The sequence below is a fragment of the Perna viridis genome, chromosome 5 (assembly GCF_037379345.1).
Source record: "Perna viridis isolate PV_CMFRI_1.1 ecotype Kerala chromosome 5, ASM3737934v1, whole genome shotgun sequence".
Lineage (NCBI taxonomy): Eukaryota > Metazoa > Mollusca > Bivalvia > Mytilida > Mytilidae > Perna > Perna viridis.
In genome coordinates this window covers 34,255,631-34,272,281 of record NC_142449.1, presented here as the reverse complement: position 1 = coordinate 34,272,281, position 16,651 = coordinate 34,255,631, and the positions used below count along the sequence as shown (strand labels likewise).

The 16,651-nt window shown below is 31.2% G+C and overlaps 1 protein-coding gene across 1 annotated transcript; it reads right to left on the bottom strand.

The window, feature by feature from the left end:
• Window positions 1-445: 445 nt before the first annotated feature.
• LOC148617187 (selenoprotein N-like) lies at window positions 446-15,957 on the bottom strand. The gene is made up of 9 exons (XM_088584647.1): window positions 15,302-15,957; window positions 14,687-14,809; window positions 11,725-12,080; window positions 11,098-11,249; window positions 9,474-9,670; window positions 7,776-7,985; window positions 6,451-6,647; window positions 3,873-3,965; window positions 446-3,573 (listed from the first exon to the last, which is right to left on the bottom strand). Exons 1-9 carry the CDS (start codon window positions 15,842-15,844, stop codon window positions 3,495-3,497), a joined length of 1,950 nt encoding a protein of 649 aa, XP_088440773.1. The 5' UTR covers window positions 15,845-15,957; the 3' UTR covers window positions 446-3,494.
• Between the last annotated feature and the right edge of the window lie 694 nt (window positions 15,958-16,651).

Genomic DNA, 16,651 nt, shown 5'->3' with positions numbered 1-16,651 from the left:
TAATTTTGAAATCTACAGTGAATTCAATATAATGTTTATCTTCCTAAGAACACATTTTGTATGAAAAACCAAATGTTAATATCTATTTACTATGGCAATTCAAACAAAATATCAAAAATATGTAAGCTTTTCACCCATGAATCACACTTAGCATGATTCTTGGCTGGAGTACTACTAATGAACTAACATAATTTTAGTCTTCAAATATAAAAATAAATCATAAAATCTTGAACTTTGTGTCATCTTAACATGGGTATTATAGAGAGATTCACAATCCAAAGAGTGTAATTTGCAGACAAATATTGTAGAAACTACAATGCCACCATAAATGGTAAACACCTCTGCATCATATTTTAACATTGATAAAATTTTGGGACAGGGCTTTTTTACTGGTTCATGTGCAGTCAAATATTTTATAGGCCATATGGTAATAAAATACACCTAATTATATCAAAATACTTTAATCAATCATTCAGTGACAGAAAATTGACCTAAAAAGCATGAATTAATGTCATAACAACCTACAAACCATCAGGGCACACTGTGTAGAGAACTACTTTATCATGTGACCTTCATCACATGTAGGTAATTAGGATAAAGTTCAACCTGAAAGGTCGATTATACTGCCCATCATCAAACAACTACCAAACAGTTATAAATATATATAAAACATAAAGCAAACAGGAACATACATAACTATGAAGCAAAACATCAGTAAAAGTCTTTGATTTATAAAAACAAAAACAGAAGAGGTAAATTATTCTTGAATGAAATAAAAAACGGGTCATCTACACTCTCTAATATAAATATTATGAAAAAGTTAATTTGTTTGTAATCTTTAAGTTTAATTATAAAGGGGCAATTAACATACACAACTTTGAAACTAAACATCAGTAAAAGTCTTTGATTTAAAAAAAAAAAAACAAAACAAAACAGAAAAGGTAAAATATTCTTGGACGAAAAAAAATTGGATTATTTTCACTCTCAAAGATAAATATTATGGAAAAACTCTATACAACTACGCTTGTAATATCAGAAAAGGTTATTTTTTTATAATCTTAAAGTTGAATTATAAAAAGGCATTTAATTATTGAAATTTCATAAATATTGCTTACCAAAAAACTCTTAAAAGACATTTCATTGATAACCAAGGAGCATTTGATGAGCATGCATGATATACACATCTGTAAGGTAGGTAGAAGTATACAACAGACATGCTAAATGACTATCCCTTAGTCAATACCAAACTTGTAAAATACAAAAGTTTATTTTTACTTAAAAAACATGTCTGCTAAACTGAATCTAAAAATAAATCCGAAACACAGACAGACAGAATGAAAAAAACAGAAAAACAATGGATTTCAAATTATTGACGGAAAAAATTTCCCCCGAAATCTTAGCAATTACATGTATACAAAAATTAATCATGGGATTATCACATACACTCCCTGAAAAAAAATACGGAATGTAATATGTTTATACATATATCACACGTCAAATGGAAAACATGAATAAAGATATGCATATTCAAATTCATATCACAGATGGACTAGTATAGAAGAATTTAATAGTATAAAAACATTGATTTAAGAAAACAAAAAAAGTTAATCAGAAACTATATATTATCATTTCAATTCTACTGGAAAGGACAGGATGAAAGTATAAATGTTCCTTGAAAATCAACAGTGGCAGGTCATTTGGGGGGGTGCAGGGTTATGGTATTCCTCCGTTTTATTGGAAAATTTGTCATTTTCATGTGTAAAATTTACAAAAAAAAAGGCAAATAATGTCCTAGCACTCCCCTTTTTCTGTTGAACCCCAGCTGGCACCCCTGTGTATATGTGTTATTAGCAAAAGCCTCTGGTGCCACATTTTTTGTGGTTTTATCTGGCTACAAAACATGAAATTAAGAAGGCTTCATTTCAAGAATCTAATATGATACTTAAAATTGAGAAAAATCTTCAACAGACTTCATCAATAGATTGTCATTAAACATAGATGTTACAATGTTTTTACTTCCACACAAATGGCACACAAAAACCACCAACTTCTAACTTCTAATTAGGTGCAATTTACGTAGTATAAAATATCTACAATATCATTTTAAAAGTTCCATACCACATGAAAACCATTTCTATCTAAAACAAAGCATTCATGCATGGTGAACAACATGTCTAAAATTTCATTAAAAATTAAGGATATTGCTATTTATAAAATCACACAAATACACATTCTTTATAAAGCAGTGGCAGATCCAGAAGGAGGATTCTAAGTTTGATCCCCCCTTTTAAGGGAAAATTTTGTTAATTTTGAGCAAAATGTGGACAAAATTATGCACAATAGCTAATACTTACCCCATTTCCCATTTTTAAATTATGGATTGGACACCTCAAATTTTATTTATTTCTGAATCTGCCCCTGATAAAGCATTGTTACACTCCATATGAAGAATGATAATGAACTTCCATGATAAAAGTTGAGCAAACATGGAAAACAAAAAATATTTCGTCATGATTTATGATAAGACATCTTGAAGACAGATGACAGGTACTACCATACTGCATTCTTATCATCTGAAACTAAGATTTCATTATCCTACTTTTGATCAGCTGCCCTTTTCTGTCTGAGTGTTTAATATTATGAAAAATTGCAACAAAGCTCAATCTTTTTAAAAATATCTTCCAGATCACTTAGTCATCAACTTGACCTTTGTGGTTTAATTTCTTTTCGTGGGAATCAATTTTAGAGGTTGGAAAAAAAAGATACATTTGAGTACTTTAATTCATAGTTCATCTGTGCATTATTTTTTTCTTTTGAAAATTACAGATTTGCCCTCATTTCTGGTACCATTATCACCATATCAGGAATATCCTATTCAGGATTAATAATGAAAAAAATCTTAAGCATCTAGTATTTCGCTACTATTTCCCTGAACCTGTGTATAATGTATTTGGGCCAGTTGCATCCTGCCCTGTGGTACGAGGATTACCATGTCGCTCACTGAAGACCAATTGGCTGCCATGCACTGACATTTTCATCCCGGTGGGGTTGTTGTCACTGACGTATACACCATACCTATTCTCATTATATGTATATGCATTCTTTGGAGCCATTCCTACTTCTAAGTTAAATGTAAGCGGTTAAAACTGACAAAACAAAACTCTAGGACTGTTTAGGGCTAATAAGAAACAAATTTTTTAGATCAAATAAGCAATGTGAGGGTGTTAGGTAAGGCTTATATTACTATATGTTAAATAAAATTCAATATATACAATTGTTCATGTGATTCCTAGTTTTGTAGTTCCACGTTACCAACGAAAACCAAAAAAAAAATTAATTCCCCACAAACTGAAATGAAACCACATCATATCACACAGATAAATGATATTCATATCTATTAAAAGAATAATATTCATATAAAAAATGACAATGAAACGAATTGCATATGTACGAAGATGGAACTGTCCTTTACAGCACTATGACAATGTATCATGCTATGACTGGAGGTAGGCTTCAGATCTTCTGATTCCTTCCTTAAGAAATTCTAGGTATTTCTCTTCATTGGTCTCCCCTCTGAAAAGGTTATTTAAATTCATCTTTAATATAATGGAGAGTTTTTAAATGTTATCTATTTTTTAATATTTGATGTAGAAAAAGGGGGGAATGGGGGAATCTGTCATTAGACAACAACCAAATCAAACAATAAAAAAAAAATATACAGCCAAATTTAAACCTGTTAACCCTCCCTCATTAGTTGAGGGGGGGGAGATTCCCACTAAATCAATGAAAAATTTAGAATCTCCCACATAAAAATGTATGATTTGTGGGAGGTAAAATTACAATATTTTTGTAATCTTAAACATTCTACTTACTTTGGAATTTCAACTTTCTTTCTTTTCTCTCTAAACAACTCAGGTCTCTGGGTTGTCACTTTTTTGGTTGGAATTAATCCTTGGTCCCAAGTACTGTAAAAAAAACATTATTTTAGAGCAGGTGTAGAAGCCTAAATTGGTGATTAGATCACTGGTATTTCTTGTGGTTAGGATTCCCCTGTATGGTACCACAATAGCATAAACCACCAGTGTTTAAAATCTCCAAAAAAGTTGTCTCTATAGTATTTTTTTGCATTACTTTGCATCAGAATATATGCTGAATCATAAACTTACACCATCTGAAATATTTTGGCATATTTTCTGATGGAAAATGATTATGTGTTATATTGAAACTGATTTCTAACTTTATTCTTTTCACAACTGCACTGTAAGGCTTAATAAACTAAAATAAAACCGTATGAAAATGTATTCATTTTTTTGGCATCTATTTTCATTATATAGACAGCAGTGTTTTATTGAATGTTGCCAGTGTAGTAAATGTGGGTAATTCACACTATGAAATAAATTTGGTAATTTCACTCCTCGACTTTCTCTGGCCAAAATGTCACAACTTTTTATATCAATCCACCAATCACAAATTTTAAAATTCATGTTGAAAATATCAATAAAATATGAAGAAAATCTATAAATTAAATAGGATAATCAATTCAACAATAACAAGTTCTGCATACTCGTTAAATCTAGGTTCGACACTCATGATGATATCTTATTTATTCAATCTTTCCAATTAATTATCCTATTATTATTCAATCTGTCTCATGAATATATTCACTTATATGATGTATTTATTTTCATGGTACCTACTTTTGTAGTACCAATTTTGTTTAATATATCCCATAAAAATACTCAGTGGTACAATTTATTGATTTTGACAATTTTTTTTTTAAAATGAGAATTTTGTACTGATAAATTAAAAATATTTTTACAGGTATTTTTGCACTTAAATGACAATGCGAAAATAGCAAAAACTAGTACCCAACAAAATTGTACAACTAACATAATAAAGGGCTATTGGTTACAAAATGTTCTGACTTGATCTAAAGTAATACTTAAAATAAAAATCTACATCCTAAACAGACAAAACCCAACTGAATATAGGATTAAACACAGTTTTTCCAGAATGTATTGTTGTGTAAAATCGGACCATTCACTCACAAAACAAATACAAGTCCAAAGGACTTTTATGTCAGGTTTGTGAGTAAATGGTTCGACTTTACACATCCACAAATTCTGGAAAAACAGTGTTTAATCCATATAATTCCATTCCATAACTATCCGAAATATATTCAGGTTTTTTTTTCTTGTATGCACTGATTAAGTGCATTTGACAACCGAAATCAACATTGCAAATGGCAGCATTCAACCAACAACATGACATGGTTGTCCATTTCAGTATTCAAAGTATTTATGGGCAACTTATAACTGTGTTCTTTCAAAAATTGTTGTTTAAAATAAATAATGCCCAAAATAAATGGAATAAAGCAGATAACACCATTTAAGCCTATAAACAGCTCTATCTTTTGTCCAAGTGATTGTAGACCAAGGTCCAGAAACAGTAAAAAAATTGACCAACAAATTATGCCAATGACTGATAAGCATTTTCCAATATTGGATATAAAACATTGTCAACCCTTATAAATTAGTCTGTGTGGTTTTATTAGTGTATAAACATCCTGTCTACCCGTCTTCTAATTGTTTACTGGAAATTAATTGACAGGTGTGTGTTAATATTAGCCGATGTGCAGCCACCTGTGACTGTGATTCACCTGTAATTGATTAGTTGATTGCATAATTAAATTAACGGTACATGTGCAGCCCCATTGCGTACACAAGTTGATTGAAGTGAATCGGAGAATTTTCATACATTTATTACCTGATTTAATTTAGAAAAAAATTGATAAATCCATCATTTTCCTGCCTATCTTTCAGTGGTAACGAAAGCACATGGTGCTGAAACTACGAATCAGTCGTAGTTTGTAATTATTAATTTATCAATTGAATTTTTTTAACACAGAAGTCAACAACCCATTTAAATCAATGTACAAAATGTATCCGTGATTTTCTTTTATAAATAATCAACTTTTTTCTCATCACTCGGAAGTTTTCGTCTGTTTGCTAATGTGATGAAAAAGGCTGAGAGATATGATGTTTTCTTTACATTTAGAACATTAATATGTGGTCAAAACTGACCTTGTTCACTCATTCAGATATTTTGTAAAAGACTGAGTATGTGATGAAATAACACAAATTCCAATATTTATCTGTAAATAACGACTAAAAAATTATTTTAGTTCTGAGCATGTAAAAGACTGACACAAACGTCTGCTGAAGTTTGATAAAATGACCAACATGGGCTGTCAAATTTCCGGACCCTAGTGGTAGATGTGTTGTTTATAATATGTAAATGGCATTTACACTGTTTTAAAAACTGCTATCATAAAAGGTGAACAACCAATCATAATGCACGAAAAAGGCATATTCTAATTAAATTGGAATTATTTTCAAATAAATAAAAGATTTAGACCAAAAATATTCAAAAAAGAAAAGAAATACTTACAAAAGACCCATGAATGACTCGAACATGGATGGTTTAGAATCTCCCTCTGGTGAATGCATGAAATCATTAGCATTAACTTTATGTACAATGGTACCATTGCTTAAAGCCAGAATCATCATCACTGGGAACTTATAGTTCTCAAGGAAATGAGTGGCTGTTTTACTGTACACAAGCTGATGAGAATCTTTTTCAAGTTCCTGTAAAAATAAAGGAGAAGTTATATAACCATTGCACACACTTATGATACCCAATAAAATTCTGCTTATCTCCAATGTTAATTATCCACACATCTTTCAGACCAAATTGTGTTTTAGGAGGGAAACCTAAACTTCAGTAATTCATTTATGGCTTAATCACATTTAATTCTTAACCTGTGTATGTTTTCATTAAACACTTTGTCAACTGAGAAAGATCTTTTAATACAATAAGGATGTCATGCATAAATTAATGCAGTCAAACTTATTTAGTTTGCAAAATATGACACAACACTGTCCATTGTCCCACCTTCATTTTCAAAAGTTGGCAGGTATGCAATAAGAATACAAACATACAAGAAAAGAAAAAAATTGAAGGAAGATATTTCTGACCTAATGCAAACATAAATCTTTAAAAAAATCAATATCCCTTTTTGGTTGAAAAAAAAACATGCTACATGTTAAAGTGCCTTCTTCCCTGCACCCCTCCATTTTCAAATCCTATCTAGAAGACTGAAGTGTTCTAGGATTTTCAGAAATTGACCCAAATTTCACTTGCCCCGGGTAACTGGTTATAGGAATCCTAGAACAATGAGACTATAGAGTAAAACATATCTTAACCAAATCCCTTCGGGGGTAATTTTTTTGTTCAGCTTTAGCAGATTATTTTTCTTTTTTTTTTTTTTATGGGGGGGAGGGGGTTACACAAGTTCAATGTGGATTGAAAATTGATATGGATGGACTTCATAATGTATGGTTTATTTATTAAGGGTTTGGTTTAAACAGGTTTCACTATCTTCTTTACGTTCCCAGCATAATATTACCGGTAGTTACTTAGTTTGGTAAAAATAATTATAGTTGATTCTAGTTTTCATAATCATTTTTTACACAAACAGAATTGCAATGAAGCTAAGTAGCTTGAAGAAATGTTTACCAAAATCTTTCTCTTTTAAAGTCATTGTAAGATTATAAATTAGAATGTCTTCAGCTCAATGCTGATAAAGATAAAATGAATTTATGAAAAAAAAGTTTTAACAGCATCTCTTTTAAACATTTGTTTAAGAGAAGCCGTAAGGGCAGCATTCTTCTTCTATAACAGATTTCAGCCTAAATTTATCTACAAAGCCTTACCTGCAAATCAGCAACAAGTGCCCAGTTACTGATATAGCTCTCCTCAAGGAGAGCTACAACAGGCGGACTCTCCAGGGAAGTATCCCGGAGTGTCCGCCCCGAACCTCAGCAACTCTGGTCATCCAGTGCACCCCAAAGTAATATGGAGTGTACCAACTTGTTCTCTTTTTGTGCTCTGTCAAATGAATCTGTGAAGTTGTAGTATGGTACCTAAATTAAAAGTATATTTAAAGACTGAAAAATTTACACTGTCACTGCTTCTGTTAATGATAAATAATTAAAATTAGGGTAAATCAAGGAAATGTATCTACAAAGTTATTATTTTTGTAATTATCCAGAGATGCAAGAAAATCCCATTTTTGCAAATTTATGATGAAGAGGTTGAATATAAAATTCACAAAGCAACTTTTTAATTTCATTACAATCTTTTACAAATGAATAGAATACTTAAAAATCTCATTAGGTCACAACATTTAATCAGACAGTTGTCTGCATCCAAAATTAGTATGTTATTCTTGACATTCCATTTTTTTTTGGTAAAAAATTGATTTTGCATATCTCAAAATTCACTCATTATTTACTACTTTGTACTTGAAAAAATATATATATATATTATTTCAAGTTTGTTTGTTCATAGACCAAACATGGATAACCTTCTTCATCTTAAGTATAGATACATGTACTGGTATAAATCACAAAAAAGCAGAGTAATTCTCCTGTGATTCGTAGAAGTTTTCAGGGGTTGAATTTTTTCCAATAGCTAAATTTAGCAAGTACTGAAAATTTAAACTCTCTAAATTTAAGTTTTGGGGTTATTTCTGGACTTTACCTAAATGACATATAGAATTCTACCAGCAAATTGGAAGTGGAAATAATTTCACTAGCAAAATTGAATTTCATCTTGCATTTAGCAAGTATTTCCCCTTAAATTTGATCAATGGTTTTAACATAAAAACTGGACACTATTCTACACTTGAACGGTTAAAAGATTAACCCAAAACATACAGCATTCCTAAGAAAATGATTACTGATTACAGAAATTATTTAAAGGGTCTATTTGCGGCTAGTTATATACATGTAAGTAACTTCAGGAAATAGTTGGTTTTCCCTTGATTGAGTTATCATTACCATGAACTTCCTTATGCAGTTAACTGGACAATTAACAAGGGTATTTCAACTAACTTTCATTCCATAGTTATTTAAATCTATGGGTAATAGAAAGTTTAAAGCTCTTTTTTATTTGTACATTTAACTACATGTGCTTAATGAAGTTCTTCAAGTAATGGTAATTTAAATAGTGAAGACCAACTCTTTTCCCTGAAGTTGCAACTTGCTGGAATCCATCTAGGCTACTTAAGGTTACATTTGTAAATATAACATAGGTGAGGACTCATCCTAATTTTTAGAAGGAAATTACTTCTATATATCTATCTATCTGTAAACTTAAAATAAATATATTCAGCCTGTTTACATCTTTAGTTTATGATACTATTGACTATTGACAAAATTCTGCTGCCCATAATATGTTGTTCGTGCTTTACGCAAAAGTGACTAAAGCCCTCAAAATCAGGCTAAAACCCTGCTCCTATGACACAAATGAATCACCAATAACTTCCTAAACTTGTACAGATAAGTACAAGTGTAGCTGAACAGAAGCTTTACGGAAATAAAAACATATGTTCAGATCAATTAAAGTACCTGTTTAAATGGGTACATTTTGATTTCCAATTTTCTCCTAGCTTCAGTTTCTGTTATTTCGCTCTTCCATTTCTGACTGGGGTCTTTGATTTCTGTATCTGTAGCTTTGTCAATCATCTTAACTTCCATTTGTGGCATAAAACCAATATCTACCTGCATGCTAGCAGCCATCTGTATATCATTCATCCATTCCATATCTAACAAGACGTGAAATGTGAGTGATCAATAAATAAGTTTGGTAGAAACATACAAAATAGTTAAAATCAAAACCATGCATTAAAAACCAACCAATTTATTTAAATAAGTTTTCCCTTAATAAATAAAATACATTTAAAAAGATGTTTAAATTCTTCTTTTTTACAAAAAAACAACTATTTGATCATTGCATTGCTGGATATGTTTAAAACTTTTTTTTTAGATTCTTTTTTACAGAGTTATCTGTCCTTGAAACATACATTGGCACTGTATTTCAATAAAATTATAACTGATTTTACCAAAATGATACAGAAAAGCTCTAATAGTGAATTCTATTGGTACTAATAGTCAAATTACACAGTCAAAGTAGTGTGTTATTTCATACACTGTTTCTCACACCGCTCGACTCTTACAGGCTGATATATACTCAACACAAATGTAGCCATATGTAAACATTAAACCCCAATTTGCCTGTCTAATTTAATAAACATGACAATTAAAAATAACTACTGTAAACGTCTACACTTTTGTGATGATGATTTCCATGGATACTGTCATGTGAAAATATTCAAAGGTATCAATTTTGACAAAACTATTATTCTCGTTTTTTTCTGTCAACTTCAAAAAATAGCAAAAATTAGTAGACCACACATTTTGATACTCAAGAAGTTTGACCTAATTTGTAACAAGTTTTCTGACTGGTTGGTTATCTTTGGGCAAACCCAGTAATTTAATATACATGTAACTTGGTTTGGTACTGTTATATCAATAATATATATTTGCCCAGAGTCTGTGATTCAAATAAATATTTTGGTTACATGCAAATTCATTTATATGGACAGAAACCTATCAGAAATTAATTTTAAGTAATATTTTGCTGTTTTTAGGTGTAAACTGCCAAAAACCAGGTTGTGTTAAAAAATCATTTACCTGGGTAACAAGTTTTCCATTTGTGCTCTAAGGGAGATAATTCAAATCAAAATTATGAATTCTTTACAGATTGATCACTTCAATCATTGTTTAAATAATGAAATAGGATACTGTTTTTAATATTTTAATTTTCACACGTTCTGTCAAGTGAACATATCACAGGTATCAATTTTCATGGTTTCGAAAAATGATTAGCATTACAAAGCCGCAAATCAATTTTGTGACTCTATTTTTGGCCTCTCCTGTCAAATAGTGAAAGTAAGTAAACCAGTGAAAGAAATTAGCAGTAGACCTACTGACTAAGTCAATGTAAAATTATGAAGGGTCTATGTTGACAAAAAAATCAGTTTCTAACACTGGTAAACTGTGAAAATTTGAAAATCAATATGTTTACAGTATACTTTGGTAATGATGTGTGAGTACACATCAATCCAAAAAATTTCATACTATAAAACAAATTGCTCATATGCAAGCACTGATAGAAAATCCTAACACTCACCAACATTGAGCTTTTTGTCTGTTGGTACATACATATGGAAGTAGACAATTTTACTGTAATCTCTAGTCACAATAAGATTTCCCGTAAACTGCCCTGGAGTGTACCACATGGGATTGTATGGTGGGTCACTCAACTGGTATTCAGCATGGATCCTACAAGTAAAGATATTATTATATGTTTGAATTGCTCAAATTTATTCAAAAACTAGAAACATGCTGACTGTAGTGAAAGTAACTTAATGATTAAAATCTTAAAGAGATATATCCCAGTAGTTACTGAATATTGGGATATTTTTGTTGGGTGCTAACTTTGGCGTATTTTAGCACCACTTAATATCCGCCAAAATTACCAGTAGAATTGGCAAAAATTGTTCGTATGTATTCTCAAAACTTTGCACCCCTTTAAAAAAAAAACCAAACATATGGTGCTTCTTTCAACTCTATTTTTATTGTTCACTTGATTTTTACCTTTTGTCAGTTTCCAATTCATGTTTCTTTTTGTTAGTTTTTTTTTTTTTTATATACAAAATTTAACTTTGAGAATTCAAATTAAATATCACTTCCATTATTTTAATAAAAAAACATATCCTTTTTGAGGTCTTTGTAAAGCCCAATATTTACATTGTACCTGAAGCTAATGTCTAAGTATTCATCATTGACAGCTCTCACACAAGCAGTGCCTCCCTGAGGCGGAAATCTTGTCCTCAAAAATGGACGAGGATGGAACATGGTCAAAAGCTGATGGATCACAACAACCTCATCCTCCACCCTCGGTGGGATATACTTATTACTTGATCTGTGAGAGGGGATGTCAGGCAAACTGGTGCTGTTCTGGCCAAAGATCATATAGACTTCCCCAAGTTTCTCTAAAAAAGTTTTGTTTGGGGGCAGAAATCCATAGAACTGCTTTACAGCAAGGTCCATTTTTTCTATGTTTACTTTCTTCCATGACTGCAGTCCTATTAGTGAATCCCAATTTTCTGACTAAATACATGAAAAGATGAAAATATTTTTAGTAATCACAAATAATATTCACATTTCAGTGTACATTCATCAGGTCACAAACAAGTCACTGAATTAAGGGTACCCCCCATCCCACATCACTTGTTTGGAGGGGGGTTTGTACCCTGAATCACTACCATTGGCAGGTAGTGTCTGAATTTTACATGGATTGATGCTTAAACATCAGTAGAGTTTTTAGTTTTAGTATTGTGACAAAGAGCTCCATTTTTTGTACAGAGGTTTATTAAGAATCTGTTCGTCTCAATATTTTATCTTAATAAAATAAAAGATTTTCAAGTACCATAAAATGGCTTACAGAAACATTACAAGGGAGCTAATCAGTACTAATTAGCCAGTTCATTGCAGATACCAAATCCTAAACAACCATAATATAAAGGACTTGTGTAAGTTTCATATTACTGTGTTTACTTAACAATCTATAAATTCTAAATCAACCCACTTTTGTCTTGAGGTAAATAAACCATTATTGCCCAATGCACCAATTAAGGGTCACAAATGTTGAAGTTTTCTAAAACGTTATGTAATACATGAAACAAGGTATTGGTTGAATTTTGAATTATTTTGGAATTAAGAAAATGACCAAAAAGAAATTTGTAAAACTAACCCTTACTAAGGAGGTTAGTCATGCCAGCATGGCTAACAGGTAAGATTAGTAGGATAACAAAAGTCGAGGAAACTTACTAACCCCCCCCCCTTCCCCCCTAGTCATGACGGCATGACTAAGCCACTTAGTAAAGGGAAGTTTTATATATAATTTTTTTCACATATTTTCTTAAATCCAAAATACTTCCAAATTTAAATAGTACCTTGTTATGAGATACATGATAAAAATCAGGAACTACATATTTTTTGTTTAAATAATCAATAATCATGTGTCATATGCTTAGTTGGCATTTAAATTTATTTGTAATGTTGAGGCAGGACACAACAGGAAGACTACCAAGTACTATGAAGTACTTGTAAAAGAAAAAAATTAAGATAAACATCTTTAAATGACTTTACCAGGATATTAGAAAAATGTGCGGATTTAGGCTTGAATGTATATGAAAAACATCAATAAATATACAAATACATATAAAATAATTACTTTTCATTCTACCCAATGTACTGCTAGATTTTAAAGTGCCAAAATTCTCTCTATAAATTTTAGATACATGTACATGTACATTTTTACAACAATGCTTACTGGCACAGTGGTCAGTCAGCTAAATTTTAGATACATAACATGCACATTACAGAACGGTGCTTACTGGACACAAAAGGAAGACTATGAAGTCCTATAAAGTACTTTTTAAAAGAAAAAATTAAGATAAACATCTTAAAATGACATTACCAGGATATTAGGAAAATGTGCAGATTCAGGATCTAGGCTGAATGCTTTTGAAAAAAACATCAATAAATATGCAAATACATGTACTTATAACATGATTACTTTTCATTCTACCCACTGTACTGTTAGACTTTAACGAGCCAAAATTCTCTACATAACTTGACATACATGTACATGAACATTTTTAGAACAGTGCTTACTGGCACAGCAGCCAGTCAGCCTTACACCCTCCCAAGCCCCCCCCCCCCCCAAACAACAACAAAAAATTTAGCACATATCCAATAATGCATTTCAACAAAGATCAATTTTAGAAAGCACATATTATACATTGGCCTTGTAAGAATACTGAGAGAAATATTATGAGCTAAATCATTTAATGGTTTACATTCTGTGCATTGGTTGAAACTGATACTCATTGCCAATCTAATGACAAAACATGTTCAGGGATTCCCAAGGAAAGCCAGATCAAAAGCTTAGTAATCATCTATTAACATTTTTACTAAAAAATGACTACTGGCCAAATGTCCAACAATAGGCCTAGTAGCAGAAAGTCCAAATTTACTTTCAAGAATGGCAGGTCCTATACTTTTCTAATTTTCAAAGCAATGATACACTTGAGGAAAACCAAAAGCCCTCAAGAAAGTCCAAAACCCAAAGGAGGGGTCACTTCCTATATACATGTACCAGTATATACAGACATGCTGTTGGAATGGGTCTGTATTTCTTAAGTTGAAATATACAATGAATATTTGGGTCATAAATTTTCTACTTTCCTATATGAATGGGTTGTCATTTCTGAGCTGTAATACGTTGATGGGTCATACTTCTACAATTTAAATGTAGAATTTATTGCTAAGACAAACTGTCCTATTATCACCAATTAATCTTCAATTAGTGTCTTCACTTATCTTTTCTTAATTCAAATTGATGTGGTAGAATATATCAATGGGTATATATTTTGCACTGAAAAATATATGAACGGAATGAATTTTCCTATTAGACAAATGTATGAATGGGGGTGATTTTCCAGTCCAGTTGTACCCTGTACCCAATTTTAACAAATGTACAAGCTACAATGTACAAATGTATATGTATCAGCCAATATCCATCATGTTGTACATCTACAATGTACATTTACATACATTTACATTTTGTACATGTACATGTTTTTGTAGCTACCCATTGTTTTGAATAATAGTGACTCAACATTGAATGAATAAAGTATACATGTACATACAGTATCATTCAAATCTGAATTCATGGTCTCTAGCAGTAATGGCTGAAAGTATGCCTGTACTGTAATTGTCTTCTCATTCTTTCCAATTGTATAATGGTTTTTATCAAGGAGATCAGTAGTTACCTGAAAAAAAAATAAAAAACAGAATTACTAAGAAGCTCAGTTCTTTTCCTAACTCTGAATTGTATTAAAAAATATCTTTTACTTTAAATACATGTATATGTAACTCAACCTGATTTTAGTTCCACTACATATACATGTACAATATGAAGGAAGACCACAAATTGTACATGTACTCAATGTACTGTACTTTGTTTCACCTCTTCTCAAGTATTGTGCAAATTTAAAAGATGCATGTACATATGTATAATAGTAACAGGCATGCTATTAAACTTCTTAACATTTGCATACAGACGTTAGCCCATTCTAATCTTTGTAAATGGTGCATGTATGTACAATACATGTACAATGTAAGCAATCATAAGGCTAAGTACATGTACATGTATATATAAAATATACATTATATCACTAACATGAACATGTACATCAAAAGCATTCAAAATTTTGGACTGATAAATAAAAATCTTTTCTCAGATAAAAAAATTAAAAACTTACATTTATACCACTAGCTAGAAGAGTGTGGTAAATAGTTTCATATTCATCAAGAGACAGTTTCAAATCTTCATCTCGATCAAATTTCTTGAAGAACTCGAAACCTTCATCACCAACTGCAGAAAATGTCATATTTGGGAAAGTAGGAACTGCATAAAAGTACTTCTTGTATACAACATCTCCAATGTAGCCTCCAAGAGCAATGAAAAGTATACCGAATACAACAGTGAGTGTGTAAACTACCCATTTTGGGATTGCAAATATGATTCGATTTGGAGGAACAACAAGAACCTCTTGGTAAACTGGCTGTGGTTGAAAGTATTGCGTTCCTGGGGGAACACTTCCTTGTTCTGGTTGCGATATCCCTTCTTGGATTTGCGGCTGTGGTTCAGTTTCTTCTTCCTGGTTTTGAGTGCCGGTTTCTTGAATAGTAGGTTTTGGCTCTTCGGTTCCTTCAGCTTTTGTTTGACTGCGAGTTTTCCTCCTTCTAAGTTCATTATCACCTGCCTCTGACCCACCTCTATCAGGTGGCGAGGAAGACGACATTTTTACTTCAGCGGGACTGCGCAAAATGCTGTCAGTCACGTAGTCCCAGTTGTTGATCGTAGAAACGCTAAAATTACCGGAAGTTAGAGTTACATATGTTGCTCCGGTCTCACTAATTACCGACAAGAAATTGATTTAGCGACAAGAAGTTTGAATTAGAAACAAGAAACTAAAAAATACCCACAAGAGGAGAGAGACTATATTTTTTGCTGGTGATTCCCAAAAAAGTATTTGTGCCAGAAAGCCTGGCTAGAGAAAACGCATAACGTCGGCAAAAACACTCTCAGCTCAGAACCAAAAGCTTCATTAGTACGAGAAAATGGATGTAGCAAATACAACTCCTGCACCCTTCAACATAGTCAGTGAATGTTGTATATATATGTTTATATGTAAATATTAATAAAAATTAAAAAAAAATATATAAATAAAGAAGAAAAATCTCATGACAAAAGACAAATATACAAAAGTTAGAAAATTCATACATGATCGATATTCGCAAATTTTAACATGAAAATGATTTGAGTAAAATTCAATGCTTATCTTTATTAGTATAATTAGTATAATTTGAAATTCAAAGAAAATGTGTGTGTGTTTTTTTTTTTTTTTTTTTTTTTTTTTTGGTTTTACACCTATTCCAAATTGATGAGACTTAACAAAAATAAAATAAAAATTATAAAACACAAGTTACTTCCATATCTAAATTAAAAAAATGAACAAATTACAAATTTATAAAACATAGAAAATCCGAAGAAATAATTTGGTCCTTTAAATTTGCATTTAATTCCACTATTTTAAACAAAGCGTTAC